General features: G+C 40.0%; 1 protein-coding gene across 2 annotated transcripts; it reads right to left on the bottom strand.

Moving 5' to 3' along the window:
* Window positions 1-899: 899 nt before the first annotated feature.
* Window positions 900-15,483, bottom strand: LOC143412340 (uncharacterized). 2 transcript variants are annotated; one of them, XM_076882680.1, is made up of 11 exons: window positions 15,395-15,483; window positions 8,800-8,987; window positions 8,460-8,600; window positions 7,426-7,564; window positions 7,143-7,323; window positions 6,871-7,012; window positions 6,184-6,327; window positions 4,157-4,245; window positions 2,157-2,211; window positions 1,973-1,994; window positions 900-1,651 (listed from the first exon to the last, which is right to left on the bottom strand). In XM_076882680.1, the coding sequence occupies exons 2-10, from the start codon at window positions 8,970-8,972 to the stop codon at window positions 1,991-1,993; spliced, it is 1,068 nt and encodes a 355-aa protein (XP_076738795.1). In that variant the 5' UTR covers window positions 8,973-8,987; window positions 15,395-15,483; the 3' UTR covers window positions 900-1,651; window positions 1,973-1,990. The 2 variants fall into 2 exon arrangements, with proteins under 2 accessions (XP_076738795.1, XP_076738794.1); XM_076882679.1 differs by lacking the exon at window positions 15,395-15,483 and adding an exon at window positions 9,074-9,246.
* Between the last annotated feature and the right edge of the window lie 7,843 nt (window positions 15,484-23,326).

The raw sequence follows: 23,326 nt of genomic DNA on the forward strand, positions 1-23,326 counted from the left end.
CTAGGTGTTACGACTGTTGTTGTAATTTTAATATGTAAATCTGAGTGTGCAGGTGCTTCTCCATGATTGGTGCATCCAGAGTGAACGGATCATACCGGTTGGCTAATGACCGGGAGGCAGCACATAAGAAGAGACCGCCATGGACTGTCAGGGGATTCATCCTCAGCCCAACCCAACCGGCAGACTGTGTTCACTGTTTAGCAATATTTGTTTAATGTAGGAGCATGTAAGGGTGGACCGCCTTTTTGTTTGAATACAGTTTTCTCCTGTTTTTGTTAGGTAGGGAGGTAAGTCATTGTCGTTTGGTTTAATTCTTTTGAATAGGTAAGTTTGATTTACCCCGGAGATCCCTTTTGTTTTTTTGGCCTTGGGCTCACCCCCAAGTTATAACTCGCTCCCTTTCTTTGTTTCTAAATTCACTCATTGTAAATAAATCACTGCCAAAAAGTATTATTTGCGTGATGTGCTGCTTGGGGTTGGACAGGGATGGATCACCCTTATGTTATGGTCGGGCCACGCCTAGACGGGCCATAACACTAGGTCTAACTCCCTCGCTTTTGCCATGCATATTCCTGTTGCATAATGAATCTCTGAATGTTTTGGAGAGTCGCCCTGATATAACCTGCTAGCAAGGCACCAGAGCCTCTATAGTTTTGTCACTCCTATATAATAGTTTGTCAAATTTAGATGATTATTACACTTTATGTTATCACCTACCTACAACTACAAATATTTCGCATGATTAATTCACTGTTACATCCCAGTACCCAAATGGGTAAGTTGCAACACAAAATCTGTATTTTACCAACTTTTAAAAATCTTCTTGGTGTTCATCAGTGCAAAAAAGCACTTGCTTCAGTCAGACTTACTCAGTTAAAAAGAAAGCCATCATAGGAATCGTTGTTTATTTGCCTTTTAACAAATCATTTATACAAGGTCGGGGTGGAAGTTGGCATCCATGGAACTGATCACATGATCAGACTAAAATGATGTTACATCCATTCATTCAATTCAATCTTCCCTGCGACGCCTACAATTCAATGCTAACATGACAATAACAACATCATCACACACATCCAATCCAAGTCAGTGTCTCTCTGTTTTTCCTCTCAAAGATCAGCACTGCCATCAGAGAATGATGAGGATTTCTATTAAGTAAAACTGATACAAAAATTTGCTGTTTAGATTTTAATGGTCATTAAAGCATGCAAGTTTAGTTTTTGCTCTTGATGTCTATGAAGCTTTAGTGTTTGGTAACAGTTACTATCTGTAATTCATACTCATAAACAGGAGTATTGCCTGGGAATGTTGTTTTTGAAAGGTTTATAAAAGTAGTGTTTAGTTGACTAGAAAGTGTTGGTTAAAGTGCAGTAGTTTGGACTAATAGGAGGTGTTGTTACAGATGATGTGATTAATAATTTGATAAAATAAATCCAGGTAAACTATCAGAAATGAAATTTACATCAATTCAATAAATCACCTGGAACAAGTGAGGACAAGTGAGTAAAAACTCCAATTAGTGCTTGGATTACATTGGTTGGAATAAAACTTAAAGAAACTTGAAAAAAGTTATTTGTGCCGAGTCAGATGACATTCATGTTGTAACAGTAGAGGGCAATACTGTTGCATCAATCCAGTGTCAATCTTCAATCTAGAAGGAAATTAGAAACAGTGAATTCATAGAATTTTTTTTTCTTTACATTTGAGATAATCCTCAGATTGATATGTTATTTAGTGATTGATGATGTGATTCATTTCTGGAATATGTCATAGAATAAGTTGTGCTTTGTGTGGTGTTAGCATATTTTGCGAAATATTTGTATGCTCCTACAGAGGTTGCCATAGCCATTGTGTGTGTTCATAGTTTTCTGTAGTTCAATCACTGGACATCAACACTACTACTTTTAGCAATACCAGTGGTACTATTAGTACTGATGCTATGGTAGAAAATCTGATTATAGAAGAGACTTACCTCTGATTTTATCCATATTCATCTGAGACAAGAGACAAAAACTCAACATCAGAATGATGATCAATGGGGTTGATTTTGTTTCATTTTAAAAGTTAACAATAGTAATGATAATTTTACGTTTAAAAAATACACAAAATGTCACATTTCGGCAAAAAAAGATCTAAATATGCAGACACATACTTACATGGAAGGGAAGGCAAGAATAAGAGTTGAAAGGAAAGATCCCATGACCAGGACAACTAAAACAAGTAGAAAATGATTAAAGAACTTCTGACCAACCAAATAGACTTTTCATTTAGAAACACAAAGATTTAGTCGACCTGATTGGCTGACAAATGGTGTCACAAAGTTTAAAAACTGTATCTATATATGACTTTTAAAGATTAAAAAAAACAAACAAAAAACCTCGGAACACTGCCCCGGCAATACAAATCGTTTCATGAGCAGGTAAACGGCTATAAAGCTGACTTAAAATAAATGTAAATGTAATAATCTACAGGGATTTATCCCGTTTTAGCTTTTCATGAATGAGTTTTGCAACAATGTCAAAAATTATTTACAAATACGCAGATTTAGAAACATTTAGCAACTGTTACGACCCGGCTCAAAAGCCGCAACATAAAAACAGAGATGAATAACAGAGTGTGGGTGAGAAGAGGTTTCATCCTAAAATGGAAAACCAGGTTGGCTAAAATGGCTGGTGCTACCAAGGCAAAGACTAGTGCACTGCCAGGAAGCTTGCCTCAGGTAGTGATGTGACGTTCTGTATCGAGGCTTCGGAGCGTGTGTCGAGTACTGGAGGGGGCGTTTCCGCGAAGCGCGTATCGAGGCTTGCTTCATTTATGGGAGGAGCTGAAAATGATGACGTCCGAAGCCTCGCTGCCCGGCTGTACCACGTGACTGGTTCATGAAGTGGTTCGAACTTTGCCGTGAGATATGACAGCGATATAAACCCCTCAGACTTCAATCAAAATGTAGGTGTTTGATGGAGAGTTGCGGTTAGTGAGAGTTGGAGAGAGTTTGGAGGTTTATGAGAGTGAGGAGAGAAAGTCAGGAGAGAATGGAGCCGGCTAAGAAGAGGAGGATGTCCTCCCCTTTATGGCAACATTTTGATTTTATTCCTCCCAACAAGGTATGTAAATTTCTAAAGAAGATGTATTGTCATGATACTGATGGTGCAATATAATTTATGTTAAGCTGTCTGTACTTTTGTACAAGGTGAAGTGTTTGCTATGTGCCAGGGAGCTGGGATATAACAACACCTCATCCATGCTTAGGCACTGCAGAGCTTTGCATGAGAATAAGGGGAACACCGATTGTGGAGCAAGACCAGGTGAGCCATCAAATGCAATGATAATATAGCATGCAGTAATGTTACTAAATGATATAACAATATTATACAACTGTTATAAGTTACGTGTGTGATATTTATATTTGTGCTTTGTTTTATTGTCTTTCCTCAGGAGAACAATCTCAAATTGATGAAGACCTGGTCAGCATGGTGATTGAGGACTCCCAGCCATTTAGCATTGTGGAGGACAAAGGATTCAAAAGATTTGTGAAATCATTAAATCCTAGCTATGTTCTCCCCACTAAAGGTTATAAAAGCAGTGAAAATTTAGTTTTTACAGAATAAAATGTGAACAGGCAGGACTGAGGCTCAAAGCCTCAGTGTGTAGCTGTCCATACCTCAACGTTACAAAAGCACAACTACTGTCCACACCCCAACCACACCTCACCTCACAGTAAAGGATCATTTCCATTTCAAGCATTTCCAAATAATTATTTCCCATACTGCCACTATAAATATACACAGTGTACTGCCATCACTACAATATACATGTTTTACACACTCCTTTTGTTGTTGACATTTACAGGCTGTGTGCAAAATGCCACACTCTTCAAATTCATGCCAGCTATTATTTTTACGTCCAGTAGGTGTCCTGCTAGAGCAAATGAAGCTTCATGAAGCTTCGCGTTGGGGTGAACCAATTGGATGAAAAGCTTCAGTGCTTCATGGGGCTTCATCTGCCCATCACTAGCCTCAGGTATGCTTTTATCCACACCTGACTAGGTGTGGCCAATTAGCACCAGCTGAAAACACTGAGACAATTAGAAGCTGCAGAGGGACGTAACACAACTTTATATATTTGTTAACAGTTACTTCCTGGCATTGATACTTACAAGCTGAAGCACTGGCTGGGGCACTACTAACAGGACTCTTTCCAACAGTCACGCTGACACATCGAAGGTCTGAGTGATACTTGGTTTCCCTACGGAAATAAATCAGAACAGTGATTCCATTAATTCCATGAGATTATATTATATTTTAAGATCGTCTTTTCTGTTAATGACACAAAGTATATGTACAAGTAATATGGGTGTGTTTGATTAACAGTTCTAGATGACCCTTAGCCTATGTCCACACGTACACAGGTATTTTTGAAAACGCAGATTTTTCTATGGATGTGGGCCTTTCGTTCACATGTAAACTGCATTTTGCTTTTAGCTGTGGATGAGGAAAACTGGGATTTACTCACAACGTTTTTGGCATCACGCTCTGTGCCACGTTATTATTTACATGAGATGAATTTTTGCAATGGTGGATATAGACAAAATACTGTTGCTGTTAATCTATGTGCAGTTTTTAACGCACTTACATATACACACACAGTTACTGTCCCTCCATTTTAAAAGGACGGAGGAGTCAGAGTGAACTTCTCCATTCAACATAGACGCTCTCACAACCCAAATCCGTTACCATGGTTTTGAATAAATTTATGCATTTTTCTTTCCTAGGTTGCTACTCTACACCAGCCAAAATACTGTCTTTGGTTATTAACATTCAAAATTATAAAGCCACTTGAACAGTGGCACATAATTAGCTGCCTTTCCAACTTCTCTTTCCCTCCCAGGCTTCTACACTTGGCCAAATGTTGATTGGCCAACATTTCTACATGATTCTGTTCTTGACAGAGTTTGAATGCGTTTTTGGTGTTTTACTGTGGACAGAAGTATTTTTTCAAACCTGTACATGTGCACGGGATTTTTGGAAAAAAACTGAAAAATACCCATGTAGTTGTGGACGTAGCCTTGGTTTGTTGGCAGTAAGTAGACTCATTACTGATCTGCCTCATTAAAGCATTTCCTGCACTGCAACTTCCCCTTCTAACAGATACGCTATTTTTCCTGTTTTAGATAGTTTATTGTTTTTCACATAATCTTCATAATCTCTTCAGATAAAACAAAACAAAACAATAAAAAAATTTCTAGGACAGCTAAACCTGTCAATCACCAGTTTTGGGCGCAACACATTTCAAACTAATGTATTATTGTAATCTGATTATATTTTTAACTAATAGCATTATATATGTTACTGTTCTAAATAAGTAGGCAATTAAGGAACATTATGTCTTTTAACAAAAGGAATGAGTAAAGCGTAATAAGTTATTGTTTCGAGTCAACATTAAAGTGGGTCTTTGTGTAAAATCTGCAAAATAAAGCCTATAGGTGACTTCAAATTTGTCCTTGAGTTCACCTTTTTCATTTTAGTAATTATAATTTCAAATGCCAGTAGTGTAGACGGATTCAATGAAAAATCTGTTTGTGAACCCCCACAGAGTTATCTGTTTTTGTTGGCTGATATTTATTATTTTTGAATTTCTGTTGTATTTTACAGCCTGTATATCTTGGTAAGTACAGAAGATGTTCACATGAAATTTTCAGGGCGGAAAAACATGTTTGGGCTCATCTGTAATTTCACACCCGCTCCAAATGTCACGATTTTAAAATGTAACCATATATGAATAAAGCATAGAAGCATCACATCATAGCTTCAACAGCAAAACTCCAATTTATTATCTAGGATGTAGTCTAACATAAACAAACTTTGTTTATGACAAACCAATAACTTTTTGGTTGGTCATTGGAAGCAGAGGAAGGGGTTTTGGCTTTTTGGGGGGATTTAATTTTCTTGCCATGACTCCTTCTGGGCCTGGGGTCTAAATAATTTTCTAATAAAGTCAGATTTAAACATTCACCAATATAGTTTATGGCTGCAAAATTGCAAATGGACTGATACTTCTTTAGTGCTTTTCTGCTTTATGCAGCACGCCTCATTCACCCATTCAAACAAGCTCTTTTGTCTATGCTTAAGTGCTTTCTGCCAAACACTCATGCTCTAAGGGATGAATTTGTAAAAAGGTACTGACTTGGAAAGTGCCTGGACAACAAAGCAGAAGGGGAGGGTGTCATTGTCTTGTGATTTAGACGGCGTCCATCTCAGGGTGAACTTTCCTGGTCCAATTTTATTCTGAATTGCATCATATGGTCCGCTGAACAGCAGCTCAGAGATCCTTCATCGAAGAGAGAAACAAAAAATGAATCAACTTAATTCTCATAGCTTCTTCAACGACATACAAAGCAAAGTGTTTGTCTGTGAATGAGCATCACTTTGAACGGAGACTTCACCTGACTCACTTCTGTTTGGTTTTAAGGGTTTGAGTTAATAAGCCAAATTTTACTTAAACATAATTTCACGAGTTTTTATTTACTCATGTTGCATCAAAGCAAAATAGCCTTAAAACAGATTTGACTTCTCTTTGGGTTAAATATGTGTTGAACCTACTCTTTATATCTCATACAGCTTTGTATACATCTGACTGTGTTACGCTCTTACGTGTCTTGTTAAACCTGTTTTGTGTGCCAGTGCAGGACTGATGCACAGATTAAACAGAACGCAACGGATAAAATCTTGATTTGATCAATGAACAGAAACATGACAGGAATTGACTGATGTGTGAATGTATTTCTTGTCTAACCTGAAAACAGTTCTGTGGGACATAGTTAACCTTACTTTACAATGTCAAGAATGTCAAATGTGTTTTTCGTTGACTTACGTGGAGTTTTGTGCCTCTGCACTGATGCTGATTTCCAGAGTCTTATCAACAGGCGTGTAGAGCCGAGCTCTGTTGTTTGGGGTTGGAGGCAAGAATTTGGGCAAAAAGTCTCCCTCTGTGCAGGATGAGACCTGGGGATCCACTGAAAGATGACAGAAAACCAACGAGTTTCTTTCGGGGTGGAATTCATAGTTCGAAGTTAGAACAGTATTTCTAAGTTTAGATCAGATCTTTACAGGTTCAACTCCATCTATTAAAATATGGACTTGTACCTATCAGAACAAACTGGATCGGTATTTTGCTGAGAGCATCGTTAGGTGTTTGTGTTGTTTTTGTGCCATTGACTCCAGTCATGGTGATGTTCTTCCTGGGAAAGTCCTCCATCAGCAGCTGTACTCCATAGTTGCCCACATTACTGTCGGCAGTGGGGCCGAACGACAGAGTACAAGTGGACTGCATGAGGAATAAAAAAGGAAAAGAGATCAAATGAGCAAATGTTTATTATTACAACTATCCTTCTGTCTCATTAAACATTAGATTAACAGTCATGCTCACTGATGAGAGGCTGAGGACAGATGGTGGCTCACAGCCGTTACACTCCAAGAGTGAGGAGTTTCCATATCTGCATTTAACCTGATCCCCATCAGGGTCAAACATCAACAGGCTGAAATCTCTCCGACAGTTTGAAGGAACTCTGAGAAAGAATTACAAATACAATCTTCATTTTCCAGGATTCACTTTAGTGTGAAGTTAATGTGCAGCTCCATGCATTCACTCTTAAAATCTGCAAAATACAGCCACAGCCTGATCACTGGTAATTTTAAACATAGCAATATTCAGTTCACTGTCTCAAAATAAAACTTTAAATTGTATAGTTTATATATTAAGTGAGATTTAATTTAAAGCATCACTAAACTACTTAAATATTACAGCAAACATGGAGGAACATTAAAATTACTCTATAATTTGCTGCCATAAGGAACAACAACAGACAAATAAAATATCTTTTTAAATTTAAACTTGCCACAGGTATAAAATAACTGCATATTTTCTCTTTGAAGTTTCTCAGGGGATGTTTCCATTTTAACTGCACTTCTCATTTTAGGAGGTTTCTGACAGGAAGTCTGTTTGTTAAATTAAACTTAAAAGAGATTTTTCTCATTTGGTGACAAAGAAGTTAACTCATCTTCATACTCATCCTCATTTTCTGTTTTTCTCTCATTTGGAGCCTGGGGGTACTGTAAGAGAAGCTCTTTAAGGAAAGAGTTATAGGATTACAATTAAAACCTTTAAATGCAAACGTTTTAGTGTGGAAACTATTTTTGGTAAATTATTTTTGTTCATTTAATTAGTTTATTGCCACTTTATTACGGAGGCAGTGGTTGCAATAGCGGTTAAAGTTGACCATGCAGCAAGTTATAGTCTATATTTTTGTCTATATTTTTTGACTTTGCCCTTATACTGTGAACAGTTTTGTCTTCTACGTGGAAACAATATCAGATTTGAAGTTTGCAGTAATGCCACAGTCACTCTTGTCCTGCTACTGCTGTTGCTTTTTTAGCAGAGACACAAACAGTGAGTTGGCTCACCTCACAAATGGGATCATGGTAGACTGGGGTGAGGAGTTTTCTTTGTTGATGTCAGAGCGGTTCCTCAGGTCGTATGTTACTGCAGTTGTCCATGATCCAATGGTATTTTTGATGCCACTCACCCAATTAACACCAGGGACCCTTCAATAGAAAATAGTGTGAGAGTCAGTTTTCAGCGTGTTACACTGTATATAGCAAAACACTACATGGACTAATATATGTGTGTGTGTGTGTGTGTGTGTGTGTGTGTGTGTGTGTGTGTGTGTGTGTGTGTGTGTGTGTAAGAATGATAACAATATGAATAATAAGTTCGTTTTATATATTTTCGAGGTACACTCACCCAAATGAACCAACCACATTAATGGGAGATGGCTGAACAGACCTAAGTTCAGTCTGACACCACTCTCCGCTGCCTTCTTGGTCGACCGTCCGTACCAAAGTGCTCACATACCCACAGTTGCTATTTTGGCAATCAAATGAGAACTCGGGAGTGCAGTTGAGATTGTTCCCCATTAGGCGAATGGTCAGCTGTGGAGTCACAGTGAATAGGAATTTAGTAAAGAAAACCTACATTTCAAAATATAAACACATTTTAGAAAAAAACCTGTACATACCGAAGAAGAATTATTTACTACAAACTTCTCATTTGTATAGAAGTTGATTGCACCAACAAAGCCATTTAAATTGCTAATGAAGAAATCAATATTCTGCGAGTTGCAGACCGTCAGATGCAGCAGCAGCAACAGCACTGCAGAGAGCGACATGGTCAATCTGTTAGTCTGTCTTCACAAAGACACTTGTACGTCAAATACAGCCTCTCTCTCTGACTCTCCTCCTTTTATCTACTTGCTGTTTCCCGCATCATATACAATGTGTAGTAAACTGTTCTGGTATGAGGAAATGTTTCATGCTCATGAGTTTGAGATGGTACCTGATAACTGATAATGAACAGTGAAAGCAAATGTCTCAACCAACTGTCAGGAAATGAGATTAGTTTCCATCCATCTATCTTCTTCCGCTTTATCTGGGGCCGGGTCGCGGGGGCAGCAGCCTAAGCAGAGAAGCCCAGACCTCCCTCTCCCCAGCCACCTCCTCCAGCTTATCCGGGGGAATACCAAGGCGTTCCCAGGCCAGCCGAGAGATATAATCTCTCCAACGTGTCCTGGGTCAACCAACTGTTAGTAAATGAGATTTGTTTCAAAACTAAAAATAGAAATGTTTTAATTGCTGCTTCAACCAAATGTAATAAAGCATTTTAATGTGTGTATTAATTTTATTTTTAAGGCACTCCTATTTAGAATTTGATCTCATTGTTATTTTAGCACTTCTGCATCTATTTTCCCTATTCATGCCAGAAAAAGGGCAAAACACACAACAACCTTGGCCAAGGCAGATGACCTCCAGCTGCAAACTGCTGATGTACAATTTCTATAGTAAAAGACAGTTATTATTGCAACAGAACAAATCCACTGTCCAACTAGCTAGATGATAGTTTGTTCAATACAATTTGTTGACAAGAATGTCTTCCTTGACTTCCCAGTCTCACCTTTAAAGTTTCTATTACAATATCATTAAACTGACTTACGTTACTCACATAGAGAAAATCATCTAAGAGCACAGTAAGTCAGAAGTTTACATCCACTAATCATGGGAAGGAATATCATGATAATATGGGACTTTTAATGATTTATTGAAATTTAATAACAAGAATGCAAGAATTGACTACAGAAGTTTGAATTTATTTAGGATTTTCCAAACAGGTTCATAAACATATGTAGGTGGTGCAGAAGGTTATGACTGATAGTTTTTACCAGCATGAAAATGATTGGTTTGAACCACTCATTTCACTGACCAAAAAGCAATGGAGATGTCCAGGGAACTCAGGCTACGTCCACACTGTTTTCGTGTTTTTGTCTGAAAATGCTCCGCGTCCACACTAGCATTTTCAGTTGTTTTCACAGAGTTGTGCGTCCACATTGAAACCGCCGAAACACTTACATTCCAGTCCTGCGCATGCGCGTGAGTGAGAATTAAAGAATTGGAAGAAAAGCTATCTGGAGCATGTACAAATTGATATTAATCTTTTTTTAGGGTTGTCAAAATTGAGAGCAATCCAAACAACTGCTGTGTAATGCCCTCTGCTATCCTAGTTTAATTGGTCACATGACTGCATCACCTGAATAAAATGCGTCATCGTTTTAGAAAGTCTGCTTTTTCGAGTGTCCACACTGTGACGGGACAGCTCTGCTCTGAAATGTATGCGTTTTTCCTTGGGAAAACACGGTGTCAGTGTGGACGGGAGGCCAAAACGGAGAGAAAACGATGCGTTTTCAAATGAAAACGCATTAGTATGGACATAGCCAGTGAAGCGATTAGACAGAGAAATGTAGATTTACAAGCCATTTCTAAACGGACTGTTTTCATAGCGTGTTTTCTGTGCATAAAAACTTGAAGTTTTTTATGCATGTCTCTATTGCCCATTTACTTAAACTAACTGCATCCTATCTAACATTCAAACCCCAATAAATGCATTCAAGATCATTAGCTCAAACAAATGTACCTAAGTATAAGTTATTCACACTGTGTGTCTGGAAGAAAACCCAAACTGTCACCTTCAGATGAGAGGAAATTAGTTGGGATGGTAACAATCCAGGAACAAGGCTCTATGTTCTTTAATAATACTAATTATTATCATAATGATTTAAGTGACATGTAGATAAATTATTTTATGCTGACAAAGCAACACAAATCACCACATCAGCAAATGATGAGATGTGAGCTCACACAATCTTAACTTACTGTTCTGGAAAGTCTGAACTGTTATTTGTTCTGATCAGTCACTTTTTTTCTTTTTAAAATCAAAAGCACGCTCATGCTTAGATGTCGGAGAATGTGAATAATTTGATAAGGACTGAGATCTCTCCTCAAACACGTCATCACTAGACACCACAGTGTCAGAATGTGCGTTGTTCTTTAGAAAAAGGCTACAACTGAGACAGACAACGAGACAACTTATCAACAGAAACTGAAAGAATGTTATCTGACATCAGATAATTTTGGATGCCTTGCGTGGATTGTTGTTTAACGGGTAATTCTTTTGTGGTTTGACACCCTTCACATCTTCATCAGATGTGACAACCATACAATCTTTCAATGCAGGAAGTAGGTGAACTAACTACGGTTGTTATGGTTGTTACAGTAAAGCATAATGTCAGTCACTGGGGTAAACAACTCACAGACCTTTCAGATTAAGGAAAAATAAGAAATAAAAAATCTAATTTTTAATTTTATGAGGGTAAAGGCATATTTGAAGTGTGCAAGTAATTCTGTGGGGAATACAGATTACAGTTATGATTTTGGCACATCAGTTTGTTCAGTTCTGCTGAAAATTATGTGTTATGTTTGTTTGTTTTGTCCACTTTATGTTAAATGACAGTGGACTTAAAATCAAAACACAACTCCTCCCCATGGGGGGGAGGGGGGGGGCAGAGAGAGTTGTGTTTTATGTTAAAAAATTTCATTACACTGTTCGGGCTGTTTGATATGATGTTATTTATTGGCTGAAGATATTAAAACATCTATTGTTTCATATTATACGCTATTGTTGGTTTCGTGGTGTCGCAAAATACACCGTTTACAGCAATATTTTTTCATGGTTGTGATGGTCACTGTAGTGGCTATATTAATTTCTTAAAGTTCTCTCTTTCACTAATATTTAAAATAACCACACCATGGACTGACGAGCGACTGTTTTTATGCTTAATTTCATTAGCAACAACGACGGTGAAACCACTGTGTGGCTCCACCGTCTGCTTGTTTATTTTCTATATAAACCTTTCACAATAAAGCTAAAGATCCTGTTGAGACTTCTCAAAATAAACTGAAACGATATACATTATTCTCTCTTTTTTTTTTTTTTAGAAAACTGTACTATGCAAATTGTGCCGCAAACCATTTTGCGGCACATTACCAGACATTACCAATAAGTTTGATGTGTCACATGGCCCTCTTCATATTGAAAAAACAAAAGTTTTATCCAAGATTGCCGACTTCTAAATGGCCACCATGGTCACCACCCATCTTGAGGAGTTTGCCCCCTCACACATACTAATGTGCCACAAACAGGACTTTAATATCACCAACCATTCCCATGTTATTACGGTTTATCCATATAAATGGCCCACCCTGTAGATGCCCTGCTCCCTGTTTATTATATTGCCACTTATTTGAGTTTATATGTGTTTAAGTATGTTTCTTATTCATGTGGTAATGGCCTCAGAGCCATCTGCGAACACTATATAATTTATTTCTTTTTACTCTCTCCACAAACCTAGACTTTTTAGGTTTTTTAACCTTACAATACAAAGCACCTTGAGGCTACTGTTGTTGTGATTTGGCACTGTATAAATAAAATAAAATTGTTCACATAACCTGTTTAAACAGCAACATTTTTCTCATCTTTGACATTACTTCCTGTCAAAGGTCTCCTAGTGTGCAAGAACTGATAACACAATAAGCGGCATCATTCCTAGAGTACCATCTAATGCTGCTTTGTCAGATTTTTGAGTGTCAGGGATAATCACAAGGTGTTTGTTGGCACCTTGAACTCTCAGCAACAGTGACAGAAATCTCACTTTAAACTTTTCACGTGCTTTGTTTATGATTAATGAAAAGCTCTGAACATCTCATTTGGATGAGTTTGATGTTGTGAAATGGCATTTAAACCCAAACGCACTGTCACTTCCATCTGTTTTGTTCCCAAAGCTAAAAAAAAAAAAAGAAGTTAAAATAAAGTCAAACAAAATACTGTCTTCTGATTGAAAGTAGTGGTAGCACTTTTTTTATTGCAGGTCAGGAATAATGTGGCAGTCAGTGCTGCTGTCTTTAATTTAAAAAAACCAGGAAAGTATTAAAAATAACTTGGAATGTGGTAAGTAATAGAGTATGTTATTTAATTACTCATTGGACAAAGTAATTTGTCACACTGCTCGTTACATTACTTTTCTTTTTACTCCATTAAATTATCATTAATTCTTAATTGCAAGTTAACGACATAAACCTGACGTTGCAGTCCATCTGATAAACAAAAACACTGTTTCCTGATGAGGAAATTACCCCTTTTCCATTAGTACCTACAGAGATCGATTCAGATTGACTGGTTTACCATTACAAGTACATCAAGTACCACCTAATGTGGGTTATCGTTGTCATGGATATGTCATTTAATGTGAACTCCTAATGTCCTACTAAGTATCTCTGCATTCCGTCACATAGTCCGTATTTTAGCCCTTTTGTTGCCAGAAGTATGGGCCCCTACATGAATGAATGAAACAGCTTTTATTTGTCACTAGCAGGTTGCCCCTGCAGCGAGATGGGAACCCCCCCCCCTGACCTTACACTCATAACACAGACATCACATGGGGTTACAAGTCAGAGATTGGTAGCGTTACAGAAAAACACTGAAATGTACACAACAACGGGAAAGTACAAGAGGAAAAAAAGAGACCTCCACTCATGCTGTGCTTCAATGGTAGGACAGCACGAGAACAGGAAACAAAAAAACTCCTCTGCACAAAAGCACATAAATGTCCACAGCACAACATTATGGAAGACATGACAAGCCACAGGGATGGGTAGGGGATGAGAAGTAACCTCAGGCAACTCCTCATCCCAAAATTGTTTGGAGTATTTTGGATTGTGGAATTTCCATGCCATTAGAGGATGGTCATGATCATTGAGTGTTATGTCTAGGCTCTCAGCATTTTACTTTATTAGCTAGGGAAACCCCTGAGACATTGATGAGGAGTACGTCTTTTCCATTGGTGACACCCACTGGTCCTCTGGATTTATAGATTATGGACAAAGCATCCTGATTACTGGAGCTGGCCCCATGGCAGATCAACACTCTAAATCTGTTAACAAACTGACTTCATAGAGGCTCTCCCCATTTCCCAAAAGTGGCATCATGGGGTCTGCGTTTGGTTTGCTCCACCCTGATTTCAGAGTTGCTGGAGTGAATTAATCTCTGTCCTTCTATCTTCCGAGTCGGGTGATTCTCTGCTCCTCTTCTTTCATCAACTTCCGGAGTAGACTACCCTTCAGTTCGTTACATGGATCAGGGGATTTATTCTGCCACTGGGCTGGGATCCATGTATGGGTAATTAGTTGAGTCCCCCTTTTTGGCCTAGAGCCTTCCAGACCTCCTAGGCTCTTCCACCACAGCACACTGGCTCCCGTGTTGCCAGGTCTCGACTTTCCTTTTCAGCTGGACTGGGTGTGAGATCCTTTCCATCACTTCGAATTGTCTGGTCCAGCTTGGGCCCGACCACTTCCTCTTGAGCCCTTTCCAACAGACCCACTTCTCCTCTGGCACTGCATGCTCCTGGTGTCTGTACCGCTTACAGAACCATAACTCCATCGCTCCATCTGTAACTTAAAAATGAAACTCCCCAGAAAACCCTCTTTTGGCACATGAACCTCGCCATGCGTCAACTCCACACAATTAGAGATTCACAAGAAAGTTGCACATTCTCTCAAAAAATTCCCAGGGCTTCTCCCTTGGACTAACTCTACTCCCAGCCTGTAACCCTGTCATAAGAAAACATTAGCCAGTGGTTAAATGTCAAGATTGTTCAACTCAATTGTTCAATTGTCCTTTTATGTACCTCCCCCCTTTTTTCTGAAACAAAACTCAGTTCACTCCACCTTTTGTTTCAGAAACATCTAAATGAAAATCTCTGTCATAGTCAGGCACAGCTAAACCCCAAATGCTTGCAGGTTACCATAGGCAACCACTCTGTGCATTATTAACCCCTTCTACAAATACCCTCTTTGGATGTGTGCCACTTTATGTATGATTTTGTGTTATCTCTAGTACATATAATGTGCATGTGTGGTGTCACCTTTCAGTTTTCTCTAACAGTTCACTTGCATACCTCAGTTCTTGTCTTCCTCCCCCCTTTGTGGTAGTCTGGACACTGTCAATCCTTCACTTCAAGGCAGTCGTTCGTCTCCCCGAATTCCTTAACCCAATTTGATTCCCCACACTAAAACAACAGCATTCCTCTGTGTCCTCATCTGCTCCTCTCACTCCGTTCTCCTCTCCCACTTTGCAGTCCAATGACAGTCCGTTCTCTTCAGCTTTGTCCCGTGTATCTCTTTGTCCCACTGTCTCTTTCATTGCCATCTTGCTCCAAACATGGCAAATGTCAAACTCAGACAGTCTCCTCAAAAGTCCTTCACACACAGTGAAGTTGCAGCTTGCTGGAAACGCATCTCCATCCATCCAATCTAGATGATGGATCTTCTCTTTCTGATGCTGTTTGCTCATAGCTTTCCCATGCTGGACCTCTCTGCTCAGGACTCTGGTATTGTCTCTTGGACTGTTGTCCACTGTTGATGTTCATGCTCGTGCTTCTGGAACTGCACTCCATGTCTTCAAGGAGAGATTAGCTTCCTTGGAGCTTGCTTTTTCAGGATGAGGAAGAGAAGCTGCAAAACAATTCAGCCAAAGCTCAGGCTGGGTGTTTCTAATGATGTTAACCTATAATTTTCTTCCGACTGCTGCCCGTGGAGAATTGATCCAGGTCCGTTCCCTACCTGAACTCTCCTAACTTGAAACCCAGAAAATGAAATTTTTATTTATTCTTAACCGCAAACACAAAAAATCTTCTTCATATTGTTATTAATTATTTTCATCCACCACACTCCAAATTATGTTTTCTTTTGTGTCCAACAGGGGAAGAAGGTGACCTGTAGTATCACTGCTTCCCCCAGTTGGAGACAATTTCTCACTCACACTTACACACTTTTTATTTTCTTTGTTTTCATTAATTTTCTTTCTTTCTTTTTCTTTTTCTTAACCCATTGTTTTACACCCACACATTAACCTGTTAACTCACTCCTCCAACCTCATTTTCCTTTCTCCCCAACAGCTCTCATGCAGTCCACAATCAAATTCTCCATTCATCCTTAAATACTTGATCACCTTTAAATGTCACTGTTAATTTTATCAATTTATTTATCATTACCTTAACACTAATCCACTGTTTAGTTTTCTTTATTTACTTTAGTTCATTTTCTCCTATTTGATCACTATGATTTCTTGACTATTATTATTTCACAGAAAATCAACTAATCTACTTTGTCTCCCCTTTTTCCTCAAGCGAGCTCACACACACACCGCCTGGTCACTCACCCACACCATTCTTTCGCTCTCTCTCTCTCTCTCACACACACACACACACACACACACACACACACACACACACACACACACACACACACACACACACACACACACACACCCTCCATTTTACTCCTCCTTCGTTCCACCTATGAACCCACCTCTCGAGGCTGGCTCTCACGCACCTCATACTTCTCACAGTCCCCTTCACAACTCGCTGTGAGACACTTCCTCCTCTGTGATTCAGGACAACGCCCTGATCAGCACAAAGAGCGGGTGCCGTCCGCTCTTTTACACCTCAACCATCTCCTGCCGCGGTTTCTACACACCACAAACACACACTTTTAGACTCAAATTCCTTTGTTACTTTAATTGACTCCCGAACTGCAGTCGAGACGCTGACTCTAACGGCGCTTCTCACACACACTACACAGTCTACACACGCTGTAGTTAGTGGGCTAAGCAAAGCAGCTCGTACTCTCACTAGCGAAGCAACTTGCCCCCACTCTCATGCAGGCTATCAACCGTGACTAGGATCTAACACCTAGCTTTAGTTATTTAGGAGTCCCCGGTCCCCAGGTTACCAGCCTAGTCCTCCCGTCCCACGAGTCTCACCCTCGCGTCTGAGAATGAGTGGGGCAGCCAAGCCCGGAACACACATGGCCGTCAGCCGGTGACCAGGCCTCAAACCCCGCTTTCTAACTACACAAATTCGTAACAAACGTTTCCTGCTTTAACGCACTGAGCCTGATTTTCTTAGAGCACGCTAAACATCAACCTGAAGTTCTTAGCAAAAGTCTCTTGCTTTTGTCGCACTGGGACTCTTTATTCTACTGAGTGAATTTAAACTGGGATGCGCTCAATTTAGCGAACAGATAATTTAGACTTCATCCAATATGCATGGTTCGAAAATAAACGGGTCGTGCTTTTTAGTCATGTGAGCTAGCTCTCTGTTTGCCTCATTTTCACGATCTCAGCTCTGCCAATTCATCCTCTCTGGGCCTCGAGAGAATCTCCCGGGTTTCGCCACCAAAACTGTTACATAAAGCAGTTTCACCCTGGTTCTTTTAATTCCTCGGGCATCCAGAGATCAGTAGTCATTTCACAAAACCTTTATTCATCTTCAGTGACGCATGCATCTTCTAGGAGGGAAGACATGCAAGGCCGGTGTCCCTCTGCAGATCTTTACTTCTTTGTTTGTTGCAACCAGTTTTATAGAAGCAACCCCATCGTAAAACCCACATGGTGTGTTGCAAACTCCGTGTTTGTGTGCGAGCACGTGAGTGCCTGTGTGTGCGCATACCTGTGTGTTTATGTGAGTGCACGTGAGTGTGCGTGTGGATGTGGGTGTGTGTCTCTGTATATGTGACTTCCAGCCAGTCATAAAGAGGGCCATCTCCCCTCACCCAAGCTACACTCTACAAAACATAGTTAACAGATTACAAGCACTCAAACCCCCACTGTGCATCCACTGGGCCATTGACCTCTTGTTGTCTTACTTTTACAGCTAAACATTTAGACAGTCTCCTGAAAACCTACTTCTAAGTTGTGACAATTATGAGCTTTTATTATAGGTACAAGCATCATCATCCCCCAACTGTAGCTTCCTGTCTCCTTTTATGACAGGCAGACCCCCGGTGTCCATAAATTCCTTTCCCTCTAAACAATTACACACACTCTCAAGCCTACAGCTAAACCAGACTGAAACACACAGACAAATCCTTCCCTATTCCTCTGATCTACTGCTGGATCCTCTCATCTAAGCAAATTTAACACATTATCTTCTAATAATTGTTTTCTTGTACTCACACCACATAATCTCCAGCATTGTTGAGGTGTTTTCAGCTGCTTGCTTTTGATGCAAGGAGTAATAAAAAACCTAATCACATTTTTCCAGCCGTATTCTCTCTGTTGTCTAGAGCTGGTGGAATTATGCTGTGAGAGACATGTGAGAGCCAATCATCCTCTGACAACTCAAGATGTAATTCAGATTCCAACTTTTGTTTAATATATAATGTTTCATTCCTTTTCAAGTTTTGGAGACCAATATATAATTTTGATAAAATTTTTGATGGAGGATTTTTATACGCACCTGATATTATTTCTATTATCTGGCTTCCTTCTCTCAAGGCCTTCTTCCTAATTTCTGTATTGTAAAAGTGTCTTAATTGGAAGTACCTAAATAAGTCTGATTTATCCAGTCCAAACTGTCTCTGTAGGTTCTCGAAAGATTTGAATATTTTCCCATCTATTAATGTGCACATTGCCGTAATTCCTTTATTAACTCATCTTAAAAATGTACTATCCCGTTGGCCACTTTGGAATTTTTGAGAATATGCAGGCCAACTCAGCGGTTTGCAGTCTTCTATAATTTGTCGCTATAATCCACCAGAGTTTAATAGTGAATTTAATAATAGCGATTGCGTGCGTAGACTGTATAGTTTCTTTTTCCAATCTTGCCTGTGGATGACATGATGAACAGTAATTTATCTCGATATGCTTATCATGAAGACCTTCTATGACTCTGTGGTGGCCTCAGCCATCTTTTATGGTGTGGTCTGCTGGGGTGGCAGCATCTCTGCTGGGGACAGGAAGAGACTGAACAGGCTGAGCAGAAGGGCCAGCTCTGTTCTGCCTTCTGGACCTACTGGAGGTGGTGAGTGACAGGAGAATGGTGGCTAATCTGTCACCCTGGCTGGACAACATCTCCCACCCCATGTAGGAGACTTTGACAGCACTGAGCAGCTCCTTCAGTAGCAGGCTGCGGCACCCACGATGTGGGACGGCGATATTTTGCAGGTCTTTCCTCCCCACTGCTGTCAGACTCCACAAAAAAGACTTTTGCATCTGATCAAAAACACACATGTGCAATAAGATTAAGTGCAATTGCGGTCGCACATTTTGAAGCACATGTCACATTTATATGCTGAATTTGGATAAACATTAACTCTGTTACCAGCTGCCAATTCACAATTCATCATTAGCGCTTTTAGCCCCCGACTTAGCGTTGCTGGCTATATGTCTGATCAAACTTCCCACACCTCTATAGCTGCCGAATCGGAATTTTCAAAGCTAAGTTAGACAATGCCACATTGACCACACAGTTCTTCATGTTGGCAGTAGTTAAACCATCACTCAAAAATCATCACTTGACCCAGCTGTCCTAGCCAATTATACGCCAATCTCCAACTTTCCTTTTATCTCTAAAATCCCCACAAGAGCAGCTGTAAAATAGCCACTAAGGAATGCCTTATTTAAAGAGTTTCAGTCAGGTTTCAGAGCACATCACAGCACATAAACAGCTTCGATGAAAGTTAAAAATAAACTTCTTAAGGTCTCTGACAGTGGATTGGTCTCTATGTTCGATACTGTTGACTGTAAAATGTTATTCGAAAAATCCTCCCACACACACAAGACTAACGATTGAGCTTCACAAGGTTTGGCATCAGGACCAGTCCCTGTGTACATTACACATGCCCCCTTCATGTAATACCGCAAAAGGCACAACATACCTCTGCCATGCTAATGACACCCTCTCTCTCATCCATCCATGAAGCCAGACAACACACAACTGTCAGTCAACCTAAAGGAATGCTCTGAATGGCACTACCTTGGTCTCCATTAACACTGTGAGGTTTCTTGGGGTCATTTTTGGGATGACTCCAAGAAGCTGGGCCTCCAGTTTTTAGGTTTCTCTTTGGAGTTATTATTTGTTATTAGTTATTATCAATCTCTGGCTCTCCTCCACAGCATATTTCCACCCCTGTCTCTTTCCACTCCCCCCTGTGCCCAGTTTTACTGGGCATTTATTCCTGTTAAAAAGGGAGTTCCTCTTCTCCAAATTTCTTGTTAAAAGGGGGTCCGATAAATAATTGTGTTTTAATGTTTTATCTTTGTAGTTTATCCTTAGATAAAAAAAAAGTGCCTTTACATGACCGGCATCGTAATTTCATGCCTGTTCAACCTTGAGTTGAATACTATACAGCATGACAGCCTTTGTTCTTGCAGAAAAGTCACCACTGAAAAGCTAAAACAGCTGTATTAGACTATTCATACAAATTTTCATGCACGGATTGTTTATAGACAGTAATCATAATAAATTCCCTAATTGTACCCTGTTACATATCCGGGCAGTGGACTCTGAGGCAGATAATTACTTCACATCCCATTTTCCTTAACTTGAATGATAGCAAATTTTGGACCATAAATAATACATGTAATTGGTATTATGTTTACAATACACCTGGATGGCCATGATGAACACTGAGCCCTCCTGAAAAACAAACAGTTCCAACTGCAGGGTAAAAGGTCTACTTCAACAGTTTGTAAATTTGTATTGTACTAGGTCAATAGTTGCTCACCTATAGAGGTTTAATCATGCTGCGTTAACACTGCCTTACCGTAATCTTCCCAGTTTGCCCCATACCACTGAAATGTTCTTCTCTTTCCTTTTGGTTGCCAAGTGCCCGGTTAGACTGCATGTCCCTCCTCAGTGCTTCAAACTCTACCTCTGCACACTGTAACTAGAATAGAACTAGAATAGAGTCATTTAGTTCTCCAGTTTTTGCTAGAGTATGCATTTGAATAATTTAAATATGTCAATCCACAGACAACTGGACCGTGCCACACACATGAAAGATAATGTATGCCCCATTTTTCTAATTTGAGGTTTGCTAAAAAAAATTTTTTTATAGGGGATCAGGCTTTAGCCTCTTTCCCTCCAAAATATCTGGTAATTTAGATTTTCTCCTAAATTGTTTTTCTTTATTCTTTTTTTTATTTGGTTCATTCTTTGGCAGAGCTAAGCTATATGTCCCCCCCCTACCCCCCTTTGCCAATGCCGTTAAGATTATGACAGAATCCCTCTCTGCTTTCTCCTCCACACTACATTCATTCTTCGTTTTTCTTCCTTTTGAAAGGAACTACAAATTGCTCACACACTGAATTATAGCACTGTGGATAGTTTAGTACTGCACATTTAGAGCTAGCATCTTACTATTAGCTTCAATACAGGAACAGAGGTAGCTGCCACTGGTCTATATGTAGCTGCACTGAAAAAGATAAAAGACAGATTATTTATCACATCTGCATTCAGAGTCACACATATGTACACATTTGCACCCACACATTTACATGCATATCAGGAGGACACCCAAGAGCAGTGTACCAGGGCCAGAAACAGCAGATGTTTAATTTTCTCATTTCGTGTTACCAGGGATCCTGAGTTTCATCAACAACTTTTAGTAAATCCCCATGTATGGGTCTCATCCCTTCAATAATGCAATCCTTATAAGGTGTCATTCCTGGATTAATAACTTCTCTAAGTTTACTTATCTGTCCCATGCCCTACTGGGGTTCTAATGCCCTGTGTGTATCTGTTCTAGTGTCAAAGAGAGTCATGTCTGCACCCTTTATGTATTAAACTTTCCTAACCTTCAATAATATTCTAATGTAAGAGTGTTAGTAATGAATAGATTTTTTAATAATCTCCTATCTAGGAGTCCTTTTGAGACACCATTAGGAGTCCTTTTGACGGAGCAGGTGAGTAAGTGACGGAAGTGACGGACAAGGTAAGCGACTCATGTTGTAACTGACGTCAGACGCCGGAGATTTTGGCGGAAAATTAAAGCAAATGGTAGTTTAGATTTGAACAAATTCATTTAAGCTTCAGCATTACCAAATACACTTATCAATTGTCTTATAACTAACACTATTTGTCTAAATAATCTCCAACACCCTGGAGAACAACGAGGAGAGTTTAGAGACTCTCCAAGATTACATCGATCAGTGCTTTCAGGATCTCGTGATGAAGAAGACCCCGTGTGCAGCTTCCCCGGCCAAAGCTGAGACGCCGTCGTCGAAAAGACAACGCCCGGCAGATTCCCCCGGCTCAACATCGCCAGCCGGCAAAGATATTGCCGACATATTGGAGTCAATCGACAAGCGATTGTCCAGTTTCGACGCAAGGCTGTCCTTGGTGGAGATTCTTCACCGAGAATTTAAATGCTTGCGAGAATCCCTGGAGTACAGCCAGCAGCAGGTGGAAACGCTTGCTGCTGAAAATGCCACGCTAAGGGAGTCGGTGAAATGTCTCACAGATAATGTTACCCAGCTCAATAGAGAAAATAAAAAAATAAAAGAAACAGTTATCGATCTACAAGCTCGTAGCATGCGTGATAATCTGGTATTTTCTGGTATTCCAGAAGCCGCTGGAGAGGACGCGGAGACCACGGTAAAAAGCTTCATCAAAACCCACCTGAAGCTGCCGGAGGACACTGTGAAGAACATCGTCTTCGATCGGGTACATCGCCTCGGCCCCATTCGGGCTACGGCCGGGAGACCACGTCCTATCGTGGCCAAATTCGGCCACTTCAAACAAAAGCAACATGTGAAAAGCCGCGGCAGGGAATTAAAAGGAACGGACTTCAGCGTGAACGACCAGTTCCCCAAAGAGATCTTGGAACGACGCAGGGTCCTCTTCCCAATCCGACGCGGCTTCATCCAGAAGGGCTCCCGCGCTGTCATCGCTGTGGACCGGCTGTACGTGGACGGACAGCTCCACCGCGACCCCAACATCACTCCGTGGCTGTATTAACCTCACACCAGATAAGAATCAGCTACACCATTTCCCTATCCACTCACACTAACTTGCACTAACATCTGTTTAACTTACCAGTATCAA

The sequence above is a fragment of the Maylandia zebra genome, linkage group LG3 (genome assembly GCF_041146795.1).
Source record: "Maylandia zebra isolate NMK-2024a linkage group LG3, Mzebra_GT3a, whole genome shotgun sequence".
NCBI lineage: Eukaryota > Metazoa > Chordata > Actinopteri > Cichliformes > Cichlidae > Maylandia > Maylandia zebra.